A 15920-nucleotide genomic window follows, 5' to 3' on the forward strand; every position below is an offset into this window, starting at 1 on the left:
TTCTCTGATTGGGCTGTTTCACTTAGCATAATACCCTCTAGTTCCATCCATGTTACTGCAAATGGCAAGTTTTTTGATGGCTGCATAATATTCCAGTGTGTGTGTATGTGTGTGATATATATATATATATATCTTCTTTATCCATTCATCTGTTGATGGACATCTAGGCTCTTTCCATAGTTTGGCTATTCTGGACATGGCAGCTATAAACATTCGGGTGCATGTGCCCCTTCGGATCACTATGTTTGTATCTTTAGGGTAAATACTCAGTAGTGTCATATTACTTTTTGATGTGCTTCTAAAGATAGATGTCTTCTATTTCTATTTGATATCTTCTAAAGACAGAATCCTTTTCAGATTTTCTTTTTTTCTAGTGAAAATATTAAGGTTATCATTGTCTTTAAAAGTACCATTTTCCCTGTATCCTATAAACTCTGACAGGTAATATGTTCCTTATATTTCAAATATATTTCAATATAAATTTCCAGTATCATTTCTTAATGAATTAACTATGTTTTATAGTAAAATTTTAATTTTTAATGATGTATCTGTGTGTGTATTTATATTCATATCTACCTAGATCTAGATGTAGATCTACTTATAACTTTTATTGTGCTCAGAGTTCTGTATAACATCACCTTTTTAAAAATATGGTGAGGCTTTTTAAAATAACTTTATAGCTAATTTTATGTATACTCCTTCTATGCATACAAAAATACATATTCCTTGTTAGATGTATGCTTTTATACATACCTCCATAAACTTTTAATTTCTGTTGTTCAGATCTTTTATACCCTCTGAACTTAATGTCTTCTTTAGTCATCCAATATTGAAAAAGGAACATTGAAATTGTCCACTGTGAAGACGGATTCATATTTTTCTTCATGTGGATTTATCTAAACTTGCTTTATGCATTTGGAGACTAGACTGCTAACTGTATGCCTGAGGCAGGGTCATGCAGCAAGAAGACAGTCAAATGTCATTCTTTACAGATCATATTGTAAGAGGATTGTAAGATGTGGACAGTTGTAAGAAAATCACAAGGAACGTGTAATATCCTGGAGCTAGTGAAGCTGAGTACAATTGAGTACAGAGGGTGCACAGTAATGGCAAGCAGAAGTGGAAATGAGCAATGCAGAAAAAAGTATAAAGTAAAATTAGACTTACATGGACCTAAAATGGACCCATGAGAATTGCTGCTATGAGCAGGGAACTCCAATTTACTCAACCTGATTTACTCAAAGTAAAAGAAAAACACAATAAAATAAGGAAAGTAACTAATTGTGCATTGTGGCATTTCTAAATTCTGAGATCCTTATATTCAATGATACCTAGTGACACAAAACACTGTATATGACTTCTAAGATTCCAATGGTTGTAATTAGCCATTGAGAATTATTTCAAAAATCTTCATGCTAATGACAACGACTCTATGTTGATGAGTAAAATATTAATACTCTTCTATACTCTCTTTGCATATTTAACTCATTACATGATGTGAGGAATTAAAAAATACATGTACATATAATATACATCTCCAGTCTGAAGAAATTATTCTAGGAGATGGAGAGGAAAATACATATTCACATTATATCAGTGATGGAAGAATACAAAAGTATTGAATCATGCAGCTAATGACCCTCAAGAGATACATCAGGGGGTGCCTGGGTATCTCAGTCAGTAAGCATCCAACTCTGAATTTCAGCTTAAGTAATGCTATCTGGGTCCTGGGATCCAGCTGGAGTTGGGTTCTATGCTCAGCAGGGAGTCTGCCTTGGACCCTCCTTATGCTACCCTACACTCTCTTTCAGATAAGTCAATAATAAACAAAGAAACAAAACAAAATAAACAAATAAACAATAAATAAACTAAAACTAAAAAAAAATAAATAAAAATTATTTATTTAAATAAATAAAAAATAAACAAAGAAAATAAACAAACAAACAAATATATATATATTTTTTAAAAGTCAATCAAGTAAGCTTCAAGGCTCTGTATGACCACTATAATAATATGGGCTTTATTAAGGAGGGCACATATTGCATGGAGCACTGGGTGTGGTGCACAAACCATGAATCTTGGAACACTATAAAAAATTAAATTTAAAAAGATAATATGGAAAAAATAAAAATAATAATATGGGCTTTATTTTTCAAATTATAGTCACACACACATTGGCTGATGTAAAACACCTGTGGGAGGTTTCCCCCCGAGGACCTGAACATACCTTAATTCATGGTTATTCCCAACAATGTTTTCCTGAAAGGTTCTTTGGGTGAAAGATAAACAGGAGATTCAGAGGTACTCCATGTCTGTTTGCTGTTACATAGTACAGATACAAAAAGTTAAAGGAACCACCTGAAAGATCACATTGACACATATATTTTATGTATAATACTATATACAAAAACATATATATATATATATGGATAGATAGGATAAAGAGAAAATAATTGTAATTTCTGCAGGTCTTCATTTTTGTATAGAATTTGATTTCATAATTTAAATTTTTAAGCTCCTCTGTAATAATTGTGTTGCTAGATATTTTTAAGAGAAGGCATTCAGGAAAATCTGGAGTGCAATTGATGAAGATTTTAGTATATGTGCTGCCGAAGCGAGCACAATTGATGAAGATTTTAAGCCTTGTTTTGTATTTGGGAGAAAGCATCTAAGCACAATAAAAAAAAAATCACAAACTTCAAAATCATATAGTTTAAACTGGTGATTTAGATGTTGACCACCCTCTTAGTACTTGTGCAACCTTGGATTCAAGTTTCCTTATTTGCAAAACCATGTTTCAAGTTGCATGGTTTTAGCTACCTCCTGTCAACCATGGTGCAGAAGCAGATGACCGCATTTGATATGTTGTGAGAAGGTCAATAGCAGCCTAAGGCTATTCCACGATGCCTACCTCATTCACCTCACTTCATCTCATCATGTAGGCATTTTATCATCTCACATCATCACAAGAAGAAGGGTGAGTACAATAAGGGTTACTACACTGTGATATATTGAAAGAGAGTCGGGGAGAGAAAGAGCAAGGGAAAGGGAAAGAAAGGAAGGAGGCACAGGGAGGTTTTTATGGATTCTTTCCCCTTCCCCCAGGGTATTCCCAACAGAAAGTTTATTGGCACTGCTAGAGATCTTTTTATTTATTGATCTATATTTTCACAACTGATTCTTAACCACTGTAGGTTGAGCAGCACTGGACTTAGTGGTAAGAGATGTTCAGTCTTGCGCCAGTGTTCAGGATACACTCTAAACCAAGAGTTGCCTTGCCTACAGTTCTGATTCTCTAGTTTTTGTTCTATGATTTCAATGAAATGCTACCTTGGGATTTAACTGATCCTATGCTTCCATATAAAGAAAATTTAGGCTTGTATATTCTCAACTGATTCATAAAGAAGTACTTTGCCAAGCTCAATGTTGAAACAAGAACAAATTTATACCAATGCCGATGTTTTTTTTTTCCTCATCCTAAATGTATGTCTGATATAAAATCTTCAATCCATCTCATTGTCACAGAATACAAAATCCATGGGTAAAATCAATTAATTGATGAAGAACATCCTGTTATCTATTTTCTTTTCCTTTTTCTTTTTTTTGGCTTTCAAAATCAAACATATTTAATCATTTGGATTGAAAACAAAATTATATATGTGTCAAGGTAAACAAGAGCCATATTCTAAAATATATTGTAAAAAAATTCATGCATAGGTTAAATACATACTTTTTTTTAAATATGACAATTCAAAACCTATTCAACCTAAATTGAAAATTAATTAAAGAAAAACAGAAAATTTCACCATTATTATGCTACTGGCTCCATTTAATTTATTTTTTAAATATTTTATTTATTATATATATATATATAATTTTTTACATTTTATTTTATTTTATTTTCAGTGTTCCAAAATTCATTGTTTATGCACCTCACCCAGGGCTCCATGCAATATCTGCCATCCTTAATATTATCTATTTTCTTATACAACTGTTTGTTTCCCTTCACACATTTTTGGGAGTACTCTTCTACGGACTTGACAAGTTAGTACCATAAGACCTTTCATTGTATATTCTCAAATGAACTGCATTTTGTTCTTGGAACAAGACAAATGGATCCAGTATTTTTAGTTCCACTTACCAGCTGGAAAAGGAGGATGAGAGAGAATTAATTTCTCAGTGCTAATAAGAAAAAGGTCAGAAAACATAAGAGCCTGGATGCTCCCCTTTAAAATCAGTAGATGAAAGATCTGTTCACCGCAACACACTGTTGCTAGTATCATTAAAATTATTCGTTGATATTAATAGTATTTTAGGCAAATAATGAATTTGCTGTGGGGGACATTTGGTTATGGGGAAAAGGTGATGGCTCAACATATTCATTCTCTTCTCCTAGATCTACTGCATCTAAGTGGCCATGTTATTTAACTGGATGATTAAACATGCAGGACATTCTTTAATCACATTGGGTTCTTCAATACGTGAACAGAAAACAATTAGCTCTCCACACTGTTTCTTTCTTTTTTTTTTTTATATTTTATTTATTTATTTGACAGACAGAGATCACAAGTAGGCAGAGAGGCAGGCAGAGAGAGAGGAGGAAGCAGGCTCCCTGTTGAGCAGAGAGCCCGATGCGGGGCTCGATCCCAGAACCCTGGGATCATGACCTGAGCCAAAGGCAGCGGCATTAACCCACTGAGCCACCCAGGCGCCCCTCCACACTGTTTCTAACATTTTAAACAGCAACCTCTAAAATGTCCCTATAGAATGATTTGGGAAAAGGGAAAACTTTTATATAATAATACCACCATGTTCCTATATCCAAATGCTCAGATTGCACCTCTGGTTCTCCATTTCCTGCCTCTCTTGAATCTTGACCAAACTGTCAAGAAAGTGAGTCACAGCATTTATGATCAACTACTTCAGGTTATTTATCTGCTGTAATTAAGAATCTTGATTTTGCTTTTAAATCAAGAATAAATAGTTATCCTGGATGTATAGAATGTGGTGTTAGATTGGGACTTTATTAATTATTATTAATAGCATATCAAAAGGATTGAATTGCTTACAGTTATTTGGGTTTTAACTTAAGAGATGGAGAAAAACATATCATTGAAGGAAGTAGAAAACGTAAGTACATGTGGTCAGTGGATAATGGAGCATAAGTCTCAAGAGCATAGAATTTGACATTAGATGTAGCTTCGTATCTTAGCTTTCTGCTAGACTATAAGTGGATTGGTATTGTTATCTGAACTCATCCATTTGTGTTCCCCCATATATAAATATTAGGGGAGACACTATTGGTTTATTATGAATTATGTATGCAAAATGTTCATAAAATTCCCAGGATTTAGTATGCTCCCAGTAAACATCATTTGAATAATGATATTTGTCTTAAATCAGAAAGATTTCAAACATTAACTACAAAAAATTCCTCTGTGACCTACATATTTTTTCATGTAAAAATACTCCAAACATTTTTAAAGTATTCCTAAAAATATCATATGTTCTGTATCATTTCAGATGAATTAAGTTTCTGTTGTGTCTCTGGACTCACCTCAACCTCATGGAAAATCAGAACAATGTCACAGAATTTGTTTTCATGGGACTATGGGAAAATAAGCAACTAGAGTTACTGTTCTTTCTCTTGTTCCTACTCTGTTACCTGGCTGTCCTAATGGGAAACTTCATCATCTTACTCACCATCACCTGCAGCCATCTAATTGAACAACCAATGTACTATTTTCTCTGTCACCTTTCCCTCATGGATCTCTGCTACACCTCCACTGTGGTCCCCAGGCTAATCAGGGACTTGGTCGCAGCAAGAAAAAACATTTCCTATAACAACTGTATTGCCCAGCTCTTCACTGCCCACTTGCTGGGGGGTGTGGAGATATTCATCTTGGTGTCCATGGCTTTAGACCGCTACATTGCCATTGTCAAGCCCCTGCACTACATGGTCCTCATGAACCGGCGGAGGTGTAACACGTTGGTCTTCATGGCCTGGGGTGTGGGTTTTTGGCACTCTGTTGCTCTATTGCTCATGGTACTCAACTTACCTTTCTGTGGTCCTAATCAGATCGATCACTACGTATGTGATGTGAAGCCTCTTTTGAAACTGGTCTGCAAAGACATTCATGTTGTTAGTATCTTAGTGATTGCAAATTCAGGAATGGTGGCAGTTGTCATTTTTCTTATCCTGGTGGCTTCTTATATTCTCATATTATGGAATCTTAGGACATACTCCTCCATAGGGAGACGCAAAGCTCTCTCCACCTGCAGCTCTCATATTATGGTTGTAGTTTTATTCTTTGTGCCCTGTATCTATATTTACATTCTACCTGCAGGGAGTGAGAACAAGGATAAGGAAATCTCTGTGTTTTACACTGTGATTGCCCCCATGCTGAATCCTCTCATCTATACCCTGAGAAACATGGAGATGAAAATCGCCATGGGGAAGGTGTGGTCTAAAATGGCACATTCAGGGGCACCTGGGTGGCTTAGTGGGTTAAGCCTCTGCCTTCAGCTCAGGTCATGATCTCAGGATCCTGAGATCGAGCCCCACATCGGGCTCTCTGCTCAGCAGAGAGCCTGCTTCCTCCTCTCTCTCTGCCTGCCTCTCTGCCTACTTGTGATCTCTCTCTGTCAAACAAATAAAATTTAAAAAAAAAATAAAATAAAATGGCACATTCAGAATTCAAGTCAAGAGGCTGATTTTCATTGTGCTTTCAGTCCTGTGTCCCCAGAGCATTGACCACTTGCGATCCCATAGAAAGCATATGAGCTCTCTTTGGGGAGCTGGACTAAAGAGCCTCTGAAATTAGTATAAGACAAAGAAGCAAGTCATTGTAATTCAGATTGCAATCCACACTTTAAATAGAGTCCAGTTAGTTCCAGTTGTGAGCACTTGGATTTGATGAATTCAAGAAATACCCTTCCACAGCTCATCTCTGATCAAATCACTGGTCACTCAAGAAATCCATATGGATCCCTATTTTCCTTGAAACAAAATCCAACCTTCTCACTTGTTTATCATAAATGTCCCTAAATTGGTTCAGCTCTAACTGGTACTATCAGAGGCCATAACACTGGAAGAAAGTATGGTGTTAAAATGACAGGCTTTGGAGTCAGGGAGAGCTGGGTGACATATTGACTCTGCAAGTTTTTATCTCTGGGTCTTTTTTTTTTTTAAGATTTTATTTATTTATTAGACAGAGATCACAAATAGGCAGAGAGGCAGGCAGGGGGGGGGGGGAAGCAGGCTCCCTGCTGAGCAGAGAGCCCGATGTGGGGCTTGATCCCAGGACCCTGAGATCATGACCTGAGCTGAAGGCAGAGGCTTTAACCCACTGAGCCACCCAGGTGCCCTGTCTCTGGGTCTTGGCAATTTGATTTAATTATGCATGTGTCCATGAAGTGGGGTAATATTATAGCTCATGAAGATATACTATCACTTGGACAAATACATATGAAGTTTTAACACAGCATACCGCTCATTGAAAAGCCAAGTTATATAATTCCCTCTTTCTCTGTCTTTCCTTCTCTGTGTCCCTGCTCCTGGATGCTTTCATCCAGCTACACTGGGTCCATTTACATTCTTCAACACACTCTACAATCTGTCAGCTTTATGGTTATATATCAGCTATCTCCTCTGCTTAGGAGGCCCCACGCCATGCCTGAGTGTCCATGTCTTGTCTATAATTCATACTGCTTGTGTTTTCCTATTCAGGAAGACTTGGCAGATCCAGCAGACTAGAAGTCGTTCTGATTCCTGCCCTATTCTTTTGTTGCTATTCAGCAGTATGTTTTCTCCACTTGAAATGACCCTATGTCCTATCTAAGTGCTTCTTCTTGTGAACTGTGCTTTCACTAGTTTGAGAAGGAAGAGTATGTGGTATATCTTTATTTTTCTTTTTATCATTTTTTTTTCTAAAAATAAACTTGGCACAAATTAATATGTAAACAAATAGTAGCTGAATTAAATTATATGATAATACTTTCTTTTCTTATGTGACTATATGCATGGTTCTTACATATCTAGAACTTGTCCTTGTGTCATGAATCATGTATTAACCATAAGATAAGGGATGTCAAAAAGGCTAAGAATTTAACGTATAATCCCATGTGCCTATAAAGGATATAATGAAATTAGCAGACCACCAGATGCGTAGAATAGTTTTATTTTTTTTTTATTTTCTGTATTAAGGCGGCATTACTCCCTTAATTATTGGTTACCTCTTTGTCCATTGATCATATAACATAATCTCAGCTCTGTGCTTCCAATCATTTCCAATTTCTCTCTGCCCAGAATTTGTCTTTTCTCAGCAGAATAATTTCATTGCTTCCACACAAACTTAGCTTGATTCAGTTACTTCTTCTCCAGAGTCAAGGCAAAAATCAAAGATAAGTCATGGAGGTAGTAGGTATTATCTTAGTGTCTGGCACCAGTTTTTTGATGTTTCAAATCTTAGGAACTTTTACATATATTAACTAATATTTTTTTTCCTACTAGACCCATGAAAGCCTCCAGAATATGATAGGAAAATATTTTGTCTGTCCTATAGGAAATTGGCTTTGATAGCTTATTCATCTCTCTGTTTGATGGCTTAATGTAGACTTTGGCAAAAGTGTTTTGGAATTTTTTTTTTTTAAGTATACAAATGCCATGTGCCTCTGTGTGTGTGTGTGTGTGTGTGTAATGACTGTGCCTGTCCATGTGTTGTTTTCGGACGCTTGGGGCTCTTGGAATATTTTAGCACAGGTCAGGGAAATTCCTATCCCATCAGAAAGAATGCTTTGCAACAAAATTTAAGTATACGTAAGTATATAAATATATGTGTATATATATGAATATGTGTGTGTGTGTGTATTATTTATACACATATATTTTTTTCTATTCTTTTTTCAGGGGTCTAAATGTTTTATTGGCAAAAAATGGATGACATTGTATTTAAAGCTGACAAATAGGGCGCCTGGGTGGCTCAGAGGGTTAAGCCTCTGCCTTCGGCTCAGGTCATGATCTCAGGGTCTTGGGATCGAGCCCCACATCGGGCTCTCTGCTCAGCAGGGAGCCTGCTTCCTCCTCTCTCTCTGCCTGTCTCTCTGCCTACTTGTGATCTCTGTCTGTCAAATAAATAAATAAAATCTTTAAAAAAAAAATAAAGCTGACAAATAAAATATAACAAATTAAATCACTTATCAATTTATTAATAGATTCCATTCATCTACATAAGAATTTACTGCTTATTTAAAATCTCATTTTTAATTAAAGGAATATCTGTCATCAACAAAGAAATCTGTTACACAGCTTCTTTCTTTATGCCCCAGAGTTATCAGAAAACACCAGGCTGGAAGAAGCTTAGATACCTTGTCAGGGGCCTAGGGGAAGACCAGAGGCCCAAACTAGCTGTGGCTGTAAGAGTTTTATGTGACTCCCTGCCCCAACCCCCCTCCTAATCCTTCACTGTGCTCAACCCTATATTTGTCCACAGGCATCCATTGTGAGGGCTGATTCAGATACTGTACCTAAATCATCCACTAAGAGATATTTAGTAAAATTAAAATGGTCTCAAAAAGTTGATGATTTAGGTACAGAGTGAAGGCTGAAGTATTTAGAATTGATTGCTTTGAAATATCTATTTTATGTGGCAACATAATCATGGGGGTCTCTGGTGATGAGAAGAGAATACCAGAAGAGTTGATAGCAGCCCTCAGGATGCGCTGTCAGAGCAGGATGGAAGGCCTGTCTTCAACTCTGGACCTCCCCATTTCTGTGTCGTTTATATAATAGAGCCTCCATGATTAGACTAAGTTCTCACATGCAGGCAATTCTGAGGGGATTTGGTGTGCCAGGTGCATTATGGTGGCCAGGAATTTAAGGCAGGGAAACCTGCTTGGCACCAGCAAGCTGTATGATTTTGAGCATAATTGACATGACATTCCTAGTTGAATTCTTGGTATATGGTAAATATCCTATAAGTGATTGGAACAGTTGCCTTTGTTTTAGGATTTTAGAATTCAAGGATTTTGTTTAGAGGTGTTAAATAGTATGGCCAGTAAAAGGTTGTATCCAAGCTCTCTCAGTTTGAAGTCTCAAGTTTTTGAAAACTCTGTTCCTTACCTGTCTATTCACATCAGCAAAAGTTCTATTTTTACTCATTATGTTAGTAAAAGAACCACTGATTCTTCTTGGTTCCTTCTATCTGAAGCTACCCACTAATGAGGAAGGGAGGTGGCGAAGCTGGTGATTTTCTCTGTGAAGCTAACTATTGGCTTGACTAGAACCTGATTTCTGGGGCCAACGGTGTCTCCTCACTACACTTTTTCATTAGAAGGAAGGAAAAACCTTGGAAGCTTTTGAAAGGCTGCCTCTCTTTACTAAACATCCTCAAGCCATTGGTCTCTTTCTGCTACTACAAGGTTTTCTGATTGGATTCTCAAGCACTGCTAACATATTATTCGCCTCAAATTCTTTATCTCCAATGTTTTGCTTTCAGTATTATTTAGTTCTGCCCACCCATATTATAAATTCTATGATAAATTTGTGAGAGAAAATAGGTATAATGCTTTCACTGTTACCTTTTACATATTATATGGTTTACTGAAACCTGTTTCTTTTCTTTCAACTGAATAAATTTCCTTATTATTTTGAGACTATCTTTAGAAGTCCTTCTTTGTTTATAATTCTTTGTCAACTTGCTTCTTATTCCTCATGCAAATATGCTTTCCTCGGGCTCTTCCATCAGCACACCCAAATAAGCAAACTGTAATGGAATCAGCTCTGAATCCAACTGGAAATGTTTCATACAATAACCATCAGGGCAATTAAAAGTAGGCTTCTTTCCCTTCAGACTCAAGCATTTTTGAGAATGTTTGACCCATCCATTTTGCTGAAATTCCTGCCCCATCTGTCCCATCCAAGTGGGTACTCATTATAAGAATTCTGATCTCAGAGTTTTTGGTTTTTGACTTTGAAATGCTTTATAATCTCAATTTAAGTGCAAGTATGATTTAGTTTTCCCTATGTAAGCTTAATCTAGTCATTGGTTCTTTGAAATTTATTACAAACAAGGTCTCAGCCATATGTTCATGGAATATATTACTTCCCAAGACCAGGTATGAATCCATATCTAATGACGTTCTAACTGCATCTAATTGTTGATGACTAGGTGCTGTTCATGCAGTTTTATGGTATTGCAAATAAATATCTAGAGGTAGAATTGGTAGAAAATGCTTATGAAGTATTTTATTTATTTTAATTATTGAAAGAGACAGAAAGAGAGCCTGCAAGAATGTGTCATAGTTGGGGGGGGGTGAGGAACAGAGGTAAAGGGAGGGAAGCAGACTCTGTTCAGAGCAAAGCCTGATGTGGGCCTTGATCCCACAACCCTGAGATCATGACCTGAGCTAAAACCAAGAGTGGGATGCTCAACCAACTGAGCCACTCAGGTCCCCCTAGAAAATAGCTTATGATTAGCTTGAATAGATATCATCAGCTGGATTTCAAATATTTTGTAAAAATGAACATTCCTTTCAGCAACATATGAGTTCCATTCCTCACATTATTAATTTGCGTTTTTTTTTTTTTCTTTCTCACTTTTCTCTTGATTGATCTCAATGACATTTTTGGAGTTTTATTAATTCTTCTGGAGGGTTAACATTTCTCTATTTAAGAATGTTAGTTATCTTTTTTTTTTTTTAAAGATTTTATTTATTTATTTGACAGAGAGAAATCACACGTAAGCAGAGAGGCAGGCAGAGAGAGAGGAGGAAGCAGGCTCCCTGCTGAGCAGAAAGCCCGATGTGGGGCTCGAACCCAGGACCTGGGATCATGACCTGAGCCGAAGGCAGCGGCTTAACCCACTGAGCCACCCAGGCGCCCCAAGTTATCTTTTTTTTTTTTTAATTTTTTAAAAGATTTTATTTATTTGTTTGGCAGAGAGAAAAAGAGAGAGAGAACACAACCAGGGGGAGCAGCAGGCAGAGGGTGATGGAGAAGCAGTCTTCCTGCTGAGCAAGGAGCCAGACATGGGGCTCCATCCCAGGAACCTGAGATCATGACCTGAGCCAAAGGCAGACACCTATCCAACTGAGCCACCCAGGCACCCAGGTGCCACCCCAAGAATGTTAGTTATGTCAGGCATTCCATTCCTTAGTTTATTATATCATTACCTCTATTTTGTTTGGATTTTACTTTGGTTTAGTTTCCGGGATCTTGATTCCTGAGATACTTATAACTCATTGATTACTAAACATAGCTGTTTTTAATAATAGAAGTGATAATACTACACATTCCACACTTTTAAAATAGTGACAAAAGATATAGTGTTCATATTAAGACCAATAAATTCAATGCCTTAGACTGGACAAAAAAGTCTTTTAATGATATAAACTACACAAGCTCCTGAAAGTTAAAGATACATATTCTCAGTGGTCTTTATTTATATCTTAAAGTAACCGAATTTATTACATTCTCTTTCACACCCCCTGTCTGGATAGCTCTGGTAGTGAATTTTACCCAACATTAGAGAAAAATAATTTCTATTCTATACAAAACTCACAATAATAAAACAGAAGTGAATTCATCTTAACTCATTTCATTGCTCCAGTACTTTTGGATACTTCTAAATAATGCTAGGTTTTCTTACATTCCTTAGAATTTTCTGTACAATTATGTCATGTTGAAAACTACCTGTTCTACCAAATTCTTGTTCAATATGAGAAAGTTTCTTTTTTTATGTGAGTTTAGTATGGTTGCGCCATACAAGATCAATGTATAATATCAGTTGCATAGTTTATATTGGAAACTACTAAACGGAAATTGGATTTTTAAATTCCAATTCCAATTGCATCAAATATACAATAGACCTAAGGAAAAATATGACAAAATAAGGGCAAGACATACACTGAAAATGTTATAAAAACTCTGTTGAAAATATATGAAGAACTTAGTAAATAGAAACAAATACTGTGCTCCTGGGACAGATGACTCAATACTCTTTGGATGTGAATTATCTCCAAATATGTGTTTAGATTCAAACAATCCAATAAACATATGAATGGGCACAAATTTATTATTTTCCAAAGTGATCTAAAATGCATACAGCAATGTAAAGAAACTTCATTAAGTCACACAACTTTAAGAAGAACAAAGATGGGAACTTACATTATCTCATTTCAAGGTCTATTATAAAGCTGCTATATTCAAAACAGTGTGTTGTTCTCGTGCAACTAGACAAACAGATCAATGGGCCAGCCTAGAGAGTCCAGAAACAGACCTGCTTGTATCGGTCAACTAATTCTCAACAGGGGTTTGTAGGCAATTTAGTGGAGAAAACATCATCTTCACAACAAATGGCAGTAGAAGTCTTAGATATTGATATGAACCAATAGCAACAACACCACAAAAATCCATGCGTCACAGCTTGTACAAATTCAATTCCAAATGGAACATAGACCAATATGTAAAAAGGAAATGAGTAATCCATTTAGAATAAAACAAAGGCAAGATCTTTGTGACCTTGGATTAGAAAAATAATTTGTAAACACAATCAATGGTGTGGTCCATATTAAAAAATATATAAAATGCACTTCATTAAAATTGAACCTTTTTCAGCAGAACAAGTTTATGATGAGGGGTAAATTCAAGATTTGAAGATGTTGATGGGACACCTTTATATGTCTCTAATGGGAGTCCTAGAGTGTGTCTGTCAGGAGAGGATATATAAGATATGATGAGCTATCTTCTCTGTGGATTGATACAGGCTACATTGGGTAAAGCTTAGTCAACATTGAGCACAGTGTTGAAATGGACAAACTGTAAAATCATCAAGCTTTGATAACCTCTGTGCTGAAGGGCTATGTAGGGGAGAAGAGCTCTTCCTTTTTTCCCTTCTCTGTTCTTTGGCTCATCTAGCAATTAAACTGACATAAAGCAAATTAACAGAAGAAAAACAAACTTCAATTTCCTATGTATGGGAATCCCAAAGAAATGAAAATCCCTGATAGTCAGGAAACTGAAGTGTATATGTTCTCCTGAGCTAAGGAAAGGGGGTAGGGATTCAATGGGCACAGAGGGGAATTTGAACAAGGAAGCCCTGCAGAGACCTCCACAGTTTACCATGCCTACCCCACACTCTTTGTAGTTTTCTCTGGTGGTATCTCTCTTCCTAGACCAGGCCCTCTGTCTAAATTCTTTTAGGCAGTTACTGGGGAAGAAAAAAAACTCCTCTTGAACTCTTTGGGCCTGGTTGTTTTCAGCTCAAAACAATCCACATATCTAAGTGGCACACTGGGACAGCCTGCCCTGAACCCCATCCGATAGACTCCTTCATTTACTCAGGGTTACAAATCTTTTAAAGCATGGATACAGCATTAGATGTAGAAATATCCACTTTCTTGCTGCTGGCTATGCAAGTCACTTATTTAAACGCTAAAACTTTTGTATTCTTCTATGCATAATAGAGGTAATAATACTTATGTCAAAATATGCAAAATTGTAAGTTTTAAAAAATTCAATGAATTTATTAGATTTTATTTATTTATTTTAAAGAGAGAAAGAGAAGCAGTGGGGCATATGGGAAGCAGGAGAAGGAGAAGCAGACTCCATGATGATGAGGGGTTCCATCATTCCTGGGCACTGAGATCCGACCTAAGCCGAAGTTAGAGGTTTCAAAGATTGAGCCATCAAGGTGCCCACTTTCTCTTAAATTTTTCATCTTTCTTATTTCTCCTACCTTCCATGTTCATGGGGAAAGAATGTTTATTGTTTTATCATTCCTTTTCTTTTTCTCCTATCCCGCAACCATCCGTTCCAGAAAAGTTAGTCCCAAACCATGGATAGTTCTGCACCTGTTCTCATATTGCAGATTGTTGACTGTATTGATTTATCAACTCTACACACATCACATCTTGGTAATGGGGCATACTTGGACTGTCAATGCTCGTGTGTGGTTCTCTGTTCTATCTCATGTCACATTTTCCTTGTGGCTAACCAGGTACTATTACAGACTACACTGCTTTCCCTCTCATTCTTCAGAAAGCTGGATAAATCTACAGAACATTGAAAATTTCTTGACATGCTCTGACTATGGCCTTTCTTGGTCTCCAGAGAAGTAGTGCCTGAGACACACTAATGCAAACAAGGAAAGCAACACCCAGGGCAAAAAGGGACATCACTCTGGGCAGTGGTTTAGCACATTGGCCAGAATCTCTCTAGAAATGCCTTTGGGAATGTAATTACTTACAACTTTCAAAGAACTATTAATTACTATATTGTCTCCTAAAGTTTATATTTCGTTGGTCCCAACCAAATTTTCTTCAGGAGTAGGCAGAAGCTCAATGATTTCCAGGACCTAAATACTCTTGTTACCTTTTGCAGGAATTAAAAAAATACTTTTATTTTTTTTTTTTAGTGGTCTAGCATTCAGATCTTAAATCAGCATTTGAAATTCCTAGTCTATTTTCCTGGGTGATAACAATACCTTTCTTCATGTCTGATAGGTTCAGTAAATATTTGAAGTCCACTTCCCTTGTGAAACTGTAGAAGGAGTAAGTCACATTGAGATTTCCAAAATATTTGTAGAGAATTAATCTGGAAGTCTGTGAATTACTGACTTATAATTCTCTTCATTTTATTGCAGATTTTGATGCTGCGGATGATTTGGCACAGTGAGTATCTGGGGGATGAAATATAGCCTAAAACTAACCTGCCAGACTCTCGGATCTTTTGCTTAGTGAATCATCCTTGTCATCTTGGTTTGGGAAGGGTTCCACCAAGCACAGTCTAGACTAATTATATGGTCTTAGTGCACATGATTTGATTCCAATACTATAACTTCATTTACAATATATGCTAATTCCATTCCTATAAAGATGCTTTACATATGTTAGTTTTAATTGTGTATTATTCATTGAATTTC

At 36.4% G+C, this 15920-nt stretch overlaps 1 protein-coding gene across 1 annotated transcript; it reads left to right on the top strand.

The window, feature by feature from the left end:
* Positions 1 to 5566: 5566 nt before the first annotated feature.
* Positions 5567 to 15673, top strand: LOC125079834 (olfactory receptor 4P4-like). The gene is made up of 3 exons (XM_047693563.1): positions 5567 to 6495; positions 7730 to 7800; positions 15642 to 15673. Exons 1-3 carry the CDS (start codon positions 5567 to 5569, stop codon positions 15671 to 15673), a joined length of 1032 nt encoding a protein of 343 aa, XP_047549519.1.
* The last annotated feature ends 247 nt before the right edge of the window (positions 15674 to 15920 follow it).

Source organism: Lutra lutra, chromosome 10 (assembly GCF_902655055.1).
Source record: "Lutra lutra chromosome 10, mLutLut1.2, whole genome shotgun sequence".
NCBI lineage: Eukaryota > Metazoa > Chordata > Mammalia > Carnivora > Mustelidae > Lutra > Lutra lutra.

Excerpts from the sequence above, each read along its gene's own strand:
- LOC125079834 (XM_047693563.1), top strand. The coding sequence starts at position 5,567 with ATGGAAAATCAGAACAATGTCACAGAATTTGTTTTCATGGGACTATGG. Across the intron at positions 6,496-7,729 it reads GCACATTCAGGGGCACCTGG|GAAGACTTGGCAGATCCAGC; the intron begins GTGGCTTAGTGG and ends TTTCCTATTCAG. Across the intron at positions 7,801-15,641 it reads TCTTTTGTTGCTATTCAGCA|ATTTTGATGCTGCGGATGAT; the intron begins GTATGTTTTCTC and ends ATTTTATTGCAG.